The following is a 13,094-nucleotide window of genomic DNA, read 5'->3' on the forward strand; positions in this document are numbered from 1 at the left end:
ACCTCACAATTTGTATAGAGAACAAAAAAGAAATAAAAAATATTATTCCGACATGAAAAAGAGAAAAAGAGCTGAGACAAAAAGGGCATGCAAAAGGCAAAAGCATGCAGCAATAACGGTTAAAGGAAGCTCTCTGTTTTTTGAAGTTTAAAAAATCAGTTGAATTCGAAATGATAATTTATGTGCCGTTTTGCAGCAGCACAGGGGAAGGGAAGGTTGCGATACGAGGCACCAACAGATTCAAGAAGGTTTTAACTTTTTCTTTTGGCTCTTTGGAGTTTGGGAGTCGATTAAATTCTTCAAAGTTCAAACTTTTCCCAAAGTACTGAGGTAATTTTAAACCTTTCAAGTCCGATAGCAAATGGATTCCCCAGCCTTCGCAATCTCGGCACTTTTTTTTTTTCTTGTCATTTCATTTCTGAATAGAAGTTGAAATGCGTTTTGTGGTTTCAACTCACGTATTGAATCGAACTGAAGCCAACTTATAAGCAACTCATTATGAAGATTACAAAAACCAATCAATATTAATTAACTGAGGATTTAACCTATTAAAAGATATTGCAGAGAAAGCAGGCAGTTTTGAATATATGAATTGATCAACTGAGAACACCTTTAAAGGTGTTAAAATGAGAAAATAAAAACACTAATAATTAAAATAATTACTTTCAGTTTGACTTGCTAACTTTTAAGGGGTTGAAGATCATCTTTATTTTTCTTTAAGGGCTTGGATTGCCCTTATCTTGTAACATTCCAATCTGAAGTAAGAATACTATTGATTCTAAATTGACTAAGATTTTTCAATTTTTTTTAGGAGACAAAATAGGAGAATCTAGTTTGACCCCGCCGCGGGGGCGGGGGGAGGGAGGTGAAGAAGCGCTGAACTTCCCCGGACCGAGCTAACCTGATGAGCTCGGCGTGTTGATGAGAAAAGCGTGTCCAAGCCCTGCAAAATAAACGAGAAGAAGGTCTATAGGATGACTAGCAGGGGAGCCCCGAGGTGGTCCCCGAGAGCACTCCGACGGTCAAGTTTGTCTTCCGGTGAATGGAATTCACGAGGAGTAAAACAGTCGGGGGTAGTTTGCCAGTAGTGAGCGTACCTTGTGCGGTGGATGTGCGTTACCATTTATACCTGCTGGTAAATCCGACCTCCGTACGTTTCGAGACCTACCCAGAATAGTCTCAATCCCGCACCGAGGGGGATCTTTCCCGCCCTCTGCGGGATTGTTCTCTGGAACTCTTTGGAGCCCTAGCAGCGGTGTGCCTCAGGATGGTGGCCATGGACCTGAGGTCCGAACCCAACTCTGGCCTTCCTGGGCTGCCACGTGTCTCGGCCCAGGACGAGGCCTCTGCAGGGGGCAAAAGGCAAGAACGGTACTGGCGGACCTTTTCTTTAAAAAAACACTCTGCTGATGTCTGCGGTAAAAGCCAACGTGAGTTTGATTACTTTGTTCAATCATTATTGATTCTGATTTAACCAATTTGAAGAAATCAATCAACTCGGCCAATTCAACTTGTAAAATGCTGCCTCGTATATTAATATTATACTCCTATAACAAGATTTTAGACCTGCTATGTATGTATAAATATGTCCATCCAGCTTCCCAGGCTGCAGAGCCGACAGAAGCACAAATTCCATCAAAAGATTCCGCTGTTGATCTAGCTAGCCGCATACAGCCTTCGTCATCCCTCCAAAACTCCTCTCCTCTCTCAAATCTTCAAGCTATCTCCACAAGATGTCGGAGGAAAGCCATGTAACTCCACTAGCACCACCACAAATTTACCGAAAAAGTGATGAGGAATGGGGGGCTACCACAAAACCAAAAGTCATTCATCACAAGCACAGAAGAAGCAGCAAATGTTTCGTCTACCTCTTACTGTTTCTCGTCCTACTAAGCATAGCTTCTTTAGCCTTCGGATTAGTAGTTCTGCGAATCAACGCCCCTAAGCTTAAGCTGGAGCTGGTGGAGATAAAGAATCTCAAGTACACAGCTCCAGATTTTGCTTCACTGAACATGACTATGGTTGCACAAGTGAAGATTTATAATCAGAACTTCGGTGGATTCACGTTCCACGACGGCAGCACAAGCGTGGTGTATGGGAACACCACTCTCGGGATGACGTATTATAAAAGCGGGCTTGTTAGGGGCAGAAACTCCGAGAGAATGAATGTTAGTGTACAGGTAAAAGCCAATAATGGCTTAGCTGAGAACAAGAATTTTAGCAGTGATATGGGCTCGGGGTTGGTGAAATTGAGCAGCTATGCTAATCTTAGGGGTGAAATTCGTGTGTTGAAGCATTTTACTAGGCGTAGAACTTCATTCATGAACTGTACCATGAGTCTTAACTTGACGAGCCCAGCAGTCCAGGATCTGAGATGCATGTAATCTTCACGGGACGGTTCTCCTTTTTCTTTCTTTTTTTTTTTTCATGAACTTTTTTCCCTTTTTTCTTGTACATGGTCTATAACGACTGAATAGAATATCCAAATAGAGATTCAATCTGTACAATTTTTTAGTGTAATGGTGGTGAAAGCTGCTTTGGATTTGACGTGTAATGCAACTTTAATTGCTCTATAATGAAGCGGGATAATGACACAAAAGTTTATCCTGTTCTTTTTGAGTGCATTCTTGATGTACCTGGTCCCATGATAATGGGGTTATCTTGTTCTTCCAAGTCGTTTCTCTTTGTTTTCTGCCGTCTTTAGCTTCCAAGTTGTTCTCTTTACTTTGAAAGTCGGTCAAAATCCAATTACGGCACGAGGCGTCCTGAAAATTCAACTCAAGGACAATTAGACTAAATCAAGACACGAATTCGATAGATTCTTTAACTAAAAATGACCATGTTTGAAGCCTGATTGCTAGCTTTATCGCTCAGAAAAAAAAACTTGCCGTAAAGTGTCAATATGGTCTTTGGGATATACAAACCATAAAACTCGATCGGGACTTGTTAAAAGCTAGCTGCTCCTAAATTTTGGGAAAGGTGAGTAACAATTCTTTGTTACAAGAATCTTGCGTCGAGAAATTATGGAAGTACTCGAGTCCGCTAAACTTAGATTTGGTTTGCATAGGCAAAACTTTCTAGGTATTGGCGAGATGTAATAAGCATTCTTGCCAGAACTGTAACTGAACGTATCTGCTCTACCCCTTCTAGATATCTAAAGGTGATTATTCCATATATTATACATCCTCGAGTAACTATTCCAGACAATAATTTGAGAAGGTTGCTAATAATGCTCGGCTGGTCTTCTCAAACTTTCACTTTACTCAATCATATAGGTTTGTACTAGAGGAATTCTATGTTTAGACTGATCCCATTTGTTTTTTATTCCATTTTTATTGGGAATTTGCTCCTTCTATTCTGATTTTGATGGCTTTACAAGTCCCCATCAAACTATTGAATCTGCAGATATAGTTTCCAGATTATGACTCTGGCAATATTGCCAACCGTGATATTGTTGCATTATAATTGTGTATATTAATCTCACCTCTGAGGATTTCCTGTAACTATATAAAAAATAGGAAAAAATTAGAATGGTATATTCTCATTGATTTTGTTGGTTCCAATTACTCCTCTTCTTATCTATCTAATTAATTGAATAGCTTGCCCACTTCTTCTATCTCTTTAATTTATTTGTCTATTATTTTCATAACTCATTGATTGGGCTTTGAGTTTTTTACCTTTGCAATATTTTTTCTTATACTGTAATTCTTTTACTTTAAAGCACTCTTATTTTTAATTTTTAAAGGTGTATTTAAATTTTTTTTTTTTTGCAAATATATGTGTAGACACCAAAATTTTAATTTAATTTAATTTATTTTTATTTTTATTTAACCAAAGTTCGCAAAATGATAGTTAGCTATTTTTATTAAATTAGGTACATCATTCTTTTTTAAAAAAAAATTTGAATTAAATTTCTGAAAAAAGAAAATTTCACAACTAAAAATTTCAATTTTTTAATCTTTTGAAATTCAATTTTTTCAAAATAAAAATGAAAATTTGCAAGGCAAATCTCAAAATGGAATTTAACATTTTTGTTTACTCTAAATTTTTGTCTTGAAAAGTAAAAAGAAAAAAGAAACAAGAAAATAGGTGGAATGCATGTAAAATAGCTAAGTGGATTGAGTGAATATTAGCCATGTGTTTTTGTCTTTTTGCACACCACAACACTTGCAAGAGGTTAGGTGGCAAGGATAGCTATTGAGTTTTGGAGGAAAAATCTGGAAAAGAGAGAAAAAAGGGGCTTCGGGGAAGAAAGAAAAAAAGAAAGGAAGGGAGGAAAAAAAGGAAATTTTTGTTTAGATAGATCTGGCAAAAAAAGTCTAGAACCCCCTCAAATCGAAGCTCGAATCTGCTCACCTGGCAGAAAATTTCCAGCAGAAACTCTGAGCCAGGGTTGGCAAAGAGGCCTATTTCCGGACCAAATTCCGATATTATTCTTGATCATCTTGGATTTTTCTCTATTTCTTCATCCTCTATGTCCGTAGAGGTATAAATTTTGTTCAGACAACTGCTCAAAATAACGTCTCCAGGGCATCCAATATTTGGGTCAAATTTGTCTACTCGTCGGCACTTGGACGTCTCATGGGAGAAATTTGATTAGCTGGGTTTCTTCATTTGGGTGCATTTTCCTCAGAGCCTCCACGTTCATTGGGCCCTATAAAGCATTAAAGGTAGTTCCTTTCACCTTTCCCCTTTCACACAAGCTTAAATCCACACCAGATTCACGGAAATCCTTGCTGCAATTTTTCTTTTCCTACTCATTTGCAAGCCATTGGTTCAAGTTCCACTGTATTTTTTTGTGATTTGATGTAGTACTTTGGGTGATAAGATCTGGGTTGCAAATCTTGTTGTTGGTTCCAATTTTTATGGCTGTTTGTGACTTTCTTTCACGTCTGATGAAACCCAGCAAAGAGTAAGAAAGAAACCAGCGAAGAAGATGAAGGCTTCAACTAGGCTGCATGAATATTTTTTAAAATTTCATTTTGACCCCCCAACTTTTGCCTAATTTCATGACGGCTCAAAAACTTCTGCAATTGAAACAATTTTCCCCCTATTTTGTTTTAATTATTTTTTGCATATTTCAATCTGTCTCTTGAGCAATTTATTTTCTGGTTTTAGGATATAATTAGGGTTTAATAATTTTTAGTTGATTTTTTTTTATCATGTTGGATTTTAGTGAAATAGGTAATTTGGGTTAAAAAGTTATTTTGTTTGGGTTTAAGAGATTGGTTTGGGTTAATTTTTTGAATTTTTGGCTTGGGTTGGAGGGTTAATACCCATCCGTTTTGTTGGATTAGTTTAGGTCAAAATGATGGACTAGCCCGCCCCTTTTGCCTTGGACTTTCGATTGGGCCAAATGTCTTCTGGCCCACAAAAATGTTGAGGATGGTCGAGTGGCCCAATTCCTTAAGTGATATGGATGCAACAATTACAAGTCAATCCCTAACCTTTTAAGTAATTATTCTGTGACTCTAAAAACTTTAGAATTTTTAATTAGGTCCCTAATTTAATTGTAGTTTGGTCCTTAGACTTTATTTTCCTTTCAATTTGACCCCTAAATTTTGTAATAATAATAATTGAACCCCTAAAACTTTCTCAATATTTGCAATTAGATCCCTAGAAGATTTGATTTCTTAAATATAAGTCATTTTTCTTCTTTAATTGTTAATTATACTTCATGTAAGTGCTTTAATTGGTAGATTTCATGATTATTGCCATTTTTTCATAATTAAATTGGTACCTTGATTATTTTGTTGATTTTGGAATATAATTAGGGCAAATTTCAGCCCATTTAACCACAGCTTTAAGGGAGTTAACCTCTTTTATTATTTTAAATCCTCTTATGTGCTCTTATGTGTCTTTATGTGTACAATTGCATGTTTTTGAGTGATTTTTCTTTTAGTTATTTGTTCTATTTGTTTTAAGTTTCGTATATTTAATTTAATTTTGATGATTATTTGATAGACATTTAAATGCCAAATTTAATAGATAGGGGTTCAAGACATGTATTTAGCTAGCCTATGTAATAGATAGGTTTTAATTTTTGTTAAAAATATATTTAGTTAGATAAATGTAATAGTTAAGGTATTATTTTTAGAATTCCCCCCTTAGATTGTAGTTAGGGCCTCGAATGTAATAGTTAGGACTCTATTTGTTTTTATTCGCTGGTGTGCTTGCATGCTTGTGTGCTTATGTGTTTACTTGCTTTCATTAGGGTTTTTGCATCTAGAAATTATATCTATGTGTTATGTGCTCTACGTGTTTTATGTGTTTACTTGTTTAATTATGTTTTATATGATTTATTTAGTTATAATAAATGCATGACGCCACCACACTAGTCCAACGCTAGTTGTGGCCTTTCTCCCCGACTTTTCACTAATCCAACACTAGTGAAAACTGGTAGAAATGGGTTAGTCCAATGCTAAACCTTTAGAGACCGTTCATGTGACGCCCTCACTTCTCCTAAGGGCGAACCCAAGGGTATCCGCGGGACACCTGTCCAACTCTCGCCAGGACTCACGACAAATCGATTCAAGTTTATCGATACATAACAATTAATACGAGCCAAATAAAGAAAAGTCACTTCCATAATCAACCATCCAAGGCTCACACCACGAGTTCAAAATACATCAGTTATTCAATCCTTACATCAAGTTTCCAAAAGATACATCAGTTCCCCAAACTATACAACAATCACGAGTCCAGCCAAAACATTTGAAACCCTAATACCAAAAATACATCAAAAGGGGTTCCTCCCGAAGTTCACTTCCTCCATTCCTGTTCAGAAAAACAAACTAATGGGATGAACCAATACTCAGTGAGGCCAAGAAATACACATGCAAACACGTAATCCAAGTAGCCACAATTTATATAGTAAATAAAGCTATCAAGTTCAAATAATTCACATTTCAAATAGGAAAATTGAACAGAAACAATTCAAGGATACTGTAGCTCTCAGGAGCTAAATTCCACGTAGTTGAGTCAAAGTCTTGATTACATCTCATGTTGACACTCCGTCAACCACATAAGTACCAAATCCGTAGATACACCACTTTTCTTCGAATCCCGTCACCGTTGCACCCCGTTTACCGAGCCCGCTCATCAAAGTTTTGATAATACTCGAGTATATTATGGCAATACTACACGAGTAATGCTGAGCAAAATCTCTCCAATAGATCACACTCTACGAATATCTCATGGTTTGCTAAACTTATCGACCAAGCTCATGCTGGCTCGAATCGCAAAGTTAACCAACGAGTTTGGGCGTCTCCCAAATACGAAGACGAATACGAATACAAATATAAGTCGATGAGCAGCGCTCAAATTGACGATTCCAAATAGGAATCACATATACGAATCACATCCACATTACTATGTACAAGTCGAATATGAATTCACATAGCAAAATACAAATATAATTTCGTTCGAAAGAGAACGAGTGCAGTAAAGTACACACTCGTCTCAAAATTTTAAATTCACATAACGGATAAGAAACAGTTAACCACTTAGCAACAAATTCATGCACTTGACACTCACCAATCGAAACAAGCGAGTAAGTGCGTAAACGAGCCTTTAGGTGTTCCCCTCGAAAGGTCTCCTTGAGCAACTGAGCAAATAGTAATTGTCTATTACACACTATCGCTTAAAACCCCTAATTATCGAGGAAGATTGCACACTTGTACAATCTAAGAAAATTTCATGAAAACGAGCCTTAATTACTCGTAAATCGAGACTCAAAAATGGGGTTTTAAAACACAAGCGAAATCTGATTTTCATCTTTGAAATCAAGTGTAAAACGTTCAAGTAATATCGAAGGAATAAGGAGTACTTGAAAAACTCCATTTCCTTGGAATTCGGAAAATTTCAGTTTTGATACGAGACATTAAAAAAATCGTATCTCACGCTTTACAAGTCGAAAATTGGAAAACTTGGTACCGTTAGAGAACTTGGTACTAAAAGTTCCTAGAATACACTTTTCTAAGATTCCAAATGGAGAACATTCAAAAATAAGCTCAAAGTCGCTGTTTTGGTTCATAAGGCAGATTTAAGTTGATTTTTGGCCAACTTTGAAAATTCGGCAAAATTCACTTGATTGGAACTAGCCTTTGAAATTTGGAACTCTATTAGAGTTACAATCCAAGTTTATAACAAAACAAGCGGAACAAGAAACGGAGTTTTGAGCACTAAGATATAGCAACTCAAATTTACCAAAATTCCCTTGTAAAACAAGGGTTTTCCAAACTCGGGTCATGAATTTTGGTAATTTATTTGAGTCATGAAACGGCCTCGGAATAACACCATAATTAGTAGTATAATACTACCATATAAGAGTTATCCCTCTACCAAATTTCATGGAGAAATAACTTCGGAAAGGTAGTCAACCAAACAACCAAAGTTTTAAAAAATCCCAAGGCAAAACTGCCTTGAGCTTTTTGTTTTCCATTCCAAACATTTGGTCAAGGAAAATCCTTCAAACATGGTTCATTTGTGTAGGAAAAGCATAAGGAACATTCATGGTATATTTGATAAGTGTTTTAACTCCAAGAAACTCAATTGGCTAGTCCACACCAAGTCTAGCATCAATTCTGCCCAAAATTTAGGGTTTTCAAGAACATGGCAGGTTCCGTATTTGATCACAAATCACTCAATTCAACTCGGAATTAAGCATGGTTGGTGGCGTTGGAAAATACATTCATAAAACTATAATTTCACAGAAGAAATCATTCTGAGATTCAGCACACAACTAGTTCAAATTCGAGCCTCAAGTTGTAACTTCTGAACTTCGTTCCAGAAAAATAGAGAAACAGGACAGTCATCTTTAAATGGTTGGTACGGAATACTCAGGTGGAATTAGGGGGTGCATTTTATACCGTTGGAAAGATAGGAATGTCTAGTTTCAAATTCCACTGACGGAACTTGATTTCGACTTCGGAGTACAGAGTTATGGATGAAACAAAAAGGCTGTCTGAGCATTACGGGAAAAATTTTCCAGGTTTGCTAGTTTTGCGAGATTAATCCATTTGACCAACCAAACCTCAATATTTTTCGATGAAACTTTGTACACCAACTAGACAACATATAAACATCATATACAAGCCATTAAAACCTCAAAATTCCGCAAAAGAGGCACGATCATAACAGGGGCAGAATTGGAAACTTTACATCCATGCACTCCTTGAAGTTTATACTAGCTATGCACCATTAATCTACCAATTTAAGCACTAAATCAACATTAAATCCATCATCAAACATCATATCAGCCATCAACCCAAGAGTGGGAGTTCATAGAGCCCACTCACCAATTTTCTAACAATTTAAAGCTGCCCATGAGAATCCAAGAGCTCATAAGTGTAATCTATCTTCCATAAATCAAGAATTAAGTGGTTGATCATTACTTACTTTCTTAGAGAGCCAAGACAAGTATTTCGATCACTTTGAGCTGGAGAAAAACCGTGAGAGGCAGCTCCTTTCCTAGCTTATCTTGATCACCAAGTGATTTGAGTGTTGTGTGTAAAATTTGGAGGTAATTTGAGCAAGAAATTGAGGAGAAAGAGTGGAGGAATTTTCTGGTCTTGTTCTTCCTTTGTTGCTCGGCTGTTTGAGAGTATGAGAGGAAGGAAATTATGATGTTATTAGCTTCTAAGGTAGGCTTAAAACTTGTGGCTCAAATTTGCTCAAAGTCGTCCACTAAAATAATGCACATGCGCGTGCGTTTCGTGCTCGATTCCTCTCGAGTTTATTGCATTAGTGCACTAAACCTCTAATGCACTTACATTCATATTATTATTACTCATTCTTAATAGTCCCAAAATAATGGTCGAAGGTTCCTCAATTACTCGCGCGCGTAAAAACGCGTATTTCCAATTTAAGCGCGAGATAGTGAAATTTCTAAGAAGTTCTTATAACGGTAATATAACTAACTAACCTTTGAACACTTATACATAAAAATACCTATTTTAGGACTAATGTACAAGTCTCCAATTTTTGAAGCTTATTGTACTTCTAATTCGACTATAATCTCCAAACGCGTATCCACTATTCTCACTTAACGAGATTTCAAAAATTAAATTTTGAAACAAGTCACTTTAAAAATATAATTAAGCTATAGACTCATGTAATTGGGTCTAAATAGGCTAGAAAATAATATTCGGAGTAAATGGGCAATTAAATATTTAAATAAGTTTGAAATGGAATTTAAAATAATAAATTTTGCGAGTCCTCACGTGAGTCAAGTTTTAACTCCTCAAATTTCAAATTAACTTTTCTTAATCTACTATTGATCATTCTTACTTATCCAAAATTTAATACACTCTCGATTCAAATATAGTCTCGAAAAACGTGTAATCGTTGTTCCAAACTAAACTAATTTTCGAAAAGTAAATTTTCTAACAAAACGCTTTAAAACATAAGAGAGACGTTTTTCCATATAAATGGATTTTAAGTAGTCGAATTAAATAATTCGGAGAAAATGAGTGAATAACTATTTAAATAAACCAGTAATATATGACGAAAATAAGAAAATTTTCGGATCCTCACAACCTCCCCTCCTTAAAAGAATTTTATCCTCGAAATTCACGTTTAGGATAACATCATACCCCTTAATAGTCGCGCCTATCGGATCAATCAGTAACTTACAATTGCTAACCCATCTCTCAAAATTTCTATCCATCTAAATTGTAATCAAATTTTGATTCTATCTTACAAATCTAGGATTTTGTAAAAGTGTGAATTGTACTAGGGTCACTTAGAACCTTAGAGAGACAATGAAAGGCAAGAATCATACCTTCAATGACCGTAGCAGAATTGGAAACTTGTTGATAGCCTAATGCATAAACCCTAACTGTTGCTTTAGATCGACTTCCTCCAGTACTAGACTGCTTAACAGTTGACTTTTCAGACCTTTGGACATTACCTCCTTCTTTTGGTACGGTTGGTCATTTCGATATTTGGTGCTCGGTACTACCACAATATAAGCACCTCCCTTGCTTCCTAAAACAATCACTCTCTATATGGTTGAGCTTGCTACAATAATCACAAACAACTTGGGGAGCCATAGATTGACCACTTGGAGGTGTCCCTCTCGATTGACCTCGTCCATTGCGATCTCCTCTTGATTGAGTCTCTTTTGGTGTGCTAGATATCTCCACTCCACCCGTTCCTTTTCCCTTTTTAAAAGGTGGGGCACTCTTATCTGCCTGTCCCGAAGGGTTACTAGAAGTGCCCCTTTTCTTAGCATGAAAGTCTCTAACTTGCAGCCTTGCACTCTCGACTCTCTGTGCTTTTTCTAAGACTTCAGTGAACGTAGAGATTTGGGTTGCGGCCAAACCCTCCTGGATTTCTACATTAAGTCCCTGCACGAACCGTCTAATCCTCCTCCATTCATTGATCACCAATTCAGGAGCGTACTTAGAAAGCTTAGTGAACTTTCCCTCATACTCAGCTACACTAAGTGTTCCTTGTTTCAACTTGATGAATTCAACCTCCCTTTTCTCTTGAATTAAGGGCGGAAGAAATTTCTCATTAAATTCCCTCGTGAAATTCTCCCAAGTCCAAGGGGTTTGAACTCTCTCCCACTTTCCCTTTATTAGGTCCCACCAGGCACGTGCCACTCTCTCAAATTGGAAAGCAGCAAAATTTACTCGCCTATCTTCGGTATAGTCTAAAGCAGCGAATATATTAGTCATCCTCTCTAACCAATTCTCCGCTATTTCAGGATCGGATTCACCAAGAAACTTAGGCGGGTTAAACTTTAAGAACCTCTCTAAGGCTCTATTCTCCCCTCTTTCCTGTCCCCCAGGTTGGTTAAATGGTCCAGGACCTGGTCTATCAGCTAAGCGTTCTAGGATATCAGTCATCCTATTAATGGCAGTAGCCACTTGATTACCTCAATATTTTCCTGTCCTTGAGTCGGTCCAGTTGCCGATCCCTGGTCATCCCTTTGGGGTTGGGCCTGTCTAGTCCTTCGCCCACGACCTCGACCACGTCTTAATCCTTCCATAACCTAGACGTGCCTAGTGCAAGAAATAAATCAATTAGGCGATGCAAAGCAGAAAGCAGGAACCAATCAAGAAAACATTGAAATTAACAATAATTTACATTCATTAGCATATCAAGTTCATACAATTGGGGTAGTTACAAAAATATAACACACAGGTGCCACAATAGTACTTTTAGTCACAGAAGACTAAAGTAAGAGCAAGTGCTTCAAAAGTAAGCCACACAGTCATGCAAAATACAATGGCCTCAGCACTTAGCATCACCCCTGCTAATTCTAACTGTACTAGTCAAAAGGGTCAAAAGAAAGGTCAATCAATCTAGACCTAGTCCACAGTAGAACTACCGGGTGGAACCTCCTCCTCAGGATCCTCCTCCTGATCAAGGCTCGGAACTACCTCCATCGCCTCATCCACCAATCTAGAAGCATCAGTCAAGATGTCGGAAGCCCGACTATGGACCTCCTCTCCCAACCTAGTGAGTCGAGCCCTAGCACTCTGGAGCTCCTCACGAACCACAGCAGATGTGGCCACCTCACCCTCCAGTACCTCCTCGAGCTCCACAATCCTCTCTCCCCGAGCGCTAACCATCTGTCTAAGCTCGTCCACCTCAGCCTGTAAATCCCGATTAAGATCCACTAACTGACGACGCTCGTCGTCCAAAGCAAGCACGAGGTGGTTCGGGTAGGCAAATGTCACCTTACACGAACATTGGAGATATCTGTCAGATGGAAAATAGCGTACTCGAGCTCCCCTACCTAGCGCTCGGTAGTAGATAGGCCTAGGAGGCACTACGTGACCATTCGCATGGCCATTCCCGTTAGCTGCAGGAAGTCCATTTCCGTTTTCCATCCCTGCAAAATAATAGCACTTTTCGGGTTAGAAATTAAATCACTATCCAGTTCGGATGTCGTTTATGCATGCCTAACCCAATCACTAGTATGCCCCAAATACCCCTTAAAGTATAACTAAACTATCCGGTCTCAGGTCTTAAGGGTAGAGTATCTAATATGTCTCCCATATAGATCTCTAATCTAGCACTCTGATACCAACTGTGACGCCCCCACTTCTCCCAAGGGTATCCGCGGGACGCCTGTCCAG

General features: G+C 37.8%; 1 protein-coding gene across 1 annotated transcript; it reads left to right on the top strand.

The window, feature by feature from the left end:
* The first annotated feature begins 1,733 nt into the window (after positions 1 to 1,733).
* Positions 1,734 to 2,384, top strand: LOC113771305 (late embryogenesis abundant protein At1g64065-like). Its single transcript, XM_027315901.1, has one exon. The coding sequence runs from the start codon at positions 1,734 to 1,736 to the stop codon at positions 2,382 to 2,384; it is 651 nt and encodes a 216-aa protein (XP_027171702.1).
* The last annotated feature ends 10,710 nt before the right edge of the window (positions 2,385 to 13,094 follow it).

This window comes from Coffea eugenioides, chromosome 5 (assembly GCF_003713205.1).
Source record: "Coffea eugenioides isolate CCC68of chromosome 5, Ceug_1.0, whole genome shotgun sequence".
In the NCBI taxonomy this organism is placed as follows: domain Eukaryota; kingdom Viridiplantae; phylum Streptophyta; class Magnoliopsida; order Gentianales; family Rubiaceae; genus Coffea; species Coffea eugenioides.

Coding starts and splice junctions, on each gene's coding strand:
- LOC113771305 (XM_027315901.1), top strand. CDS start 1,734: ATGTCGGAGGAAAGCCATGTAACTCCACTAGCACCACCACAAATTTAC.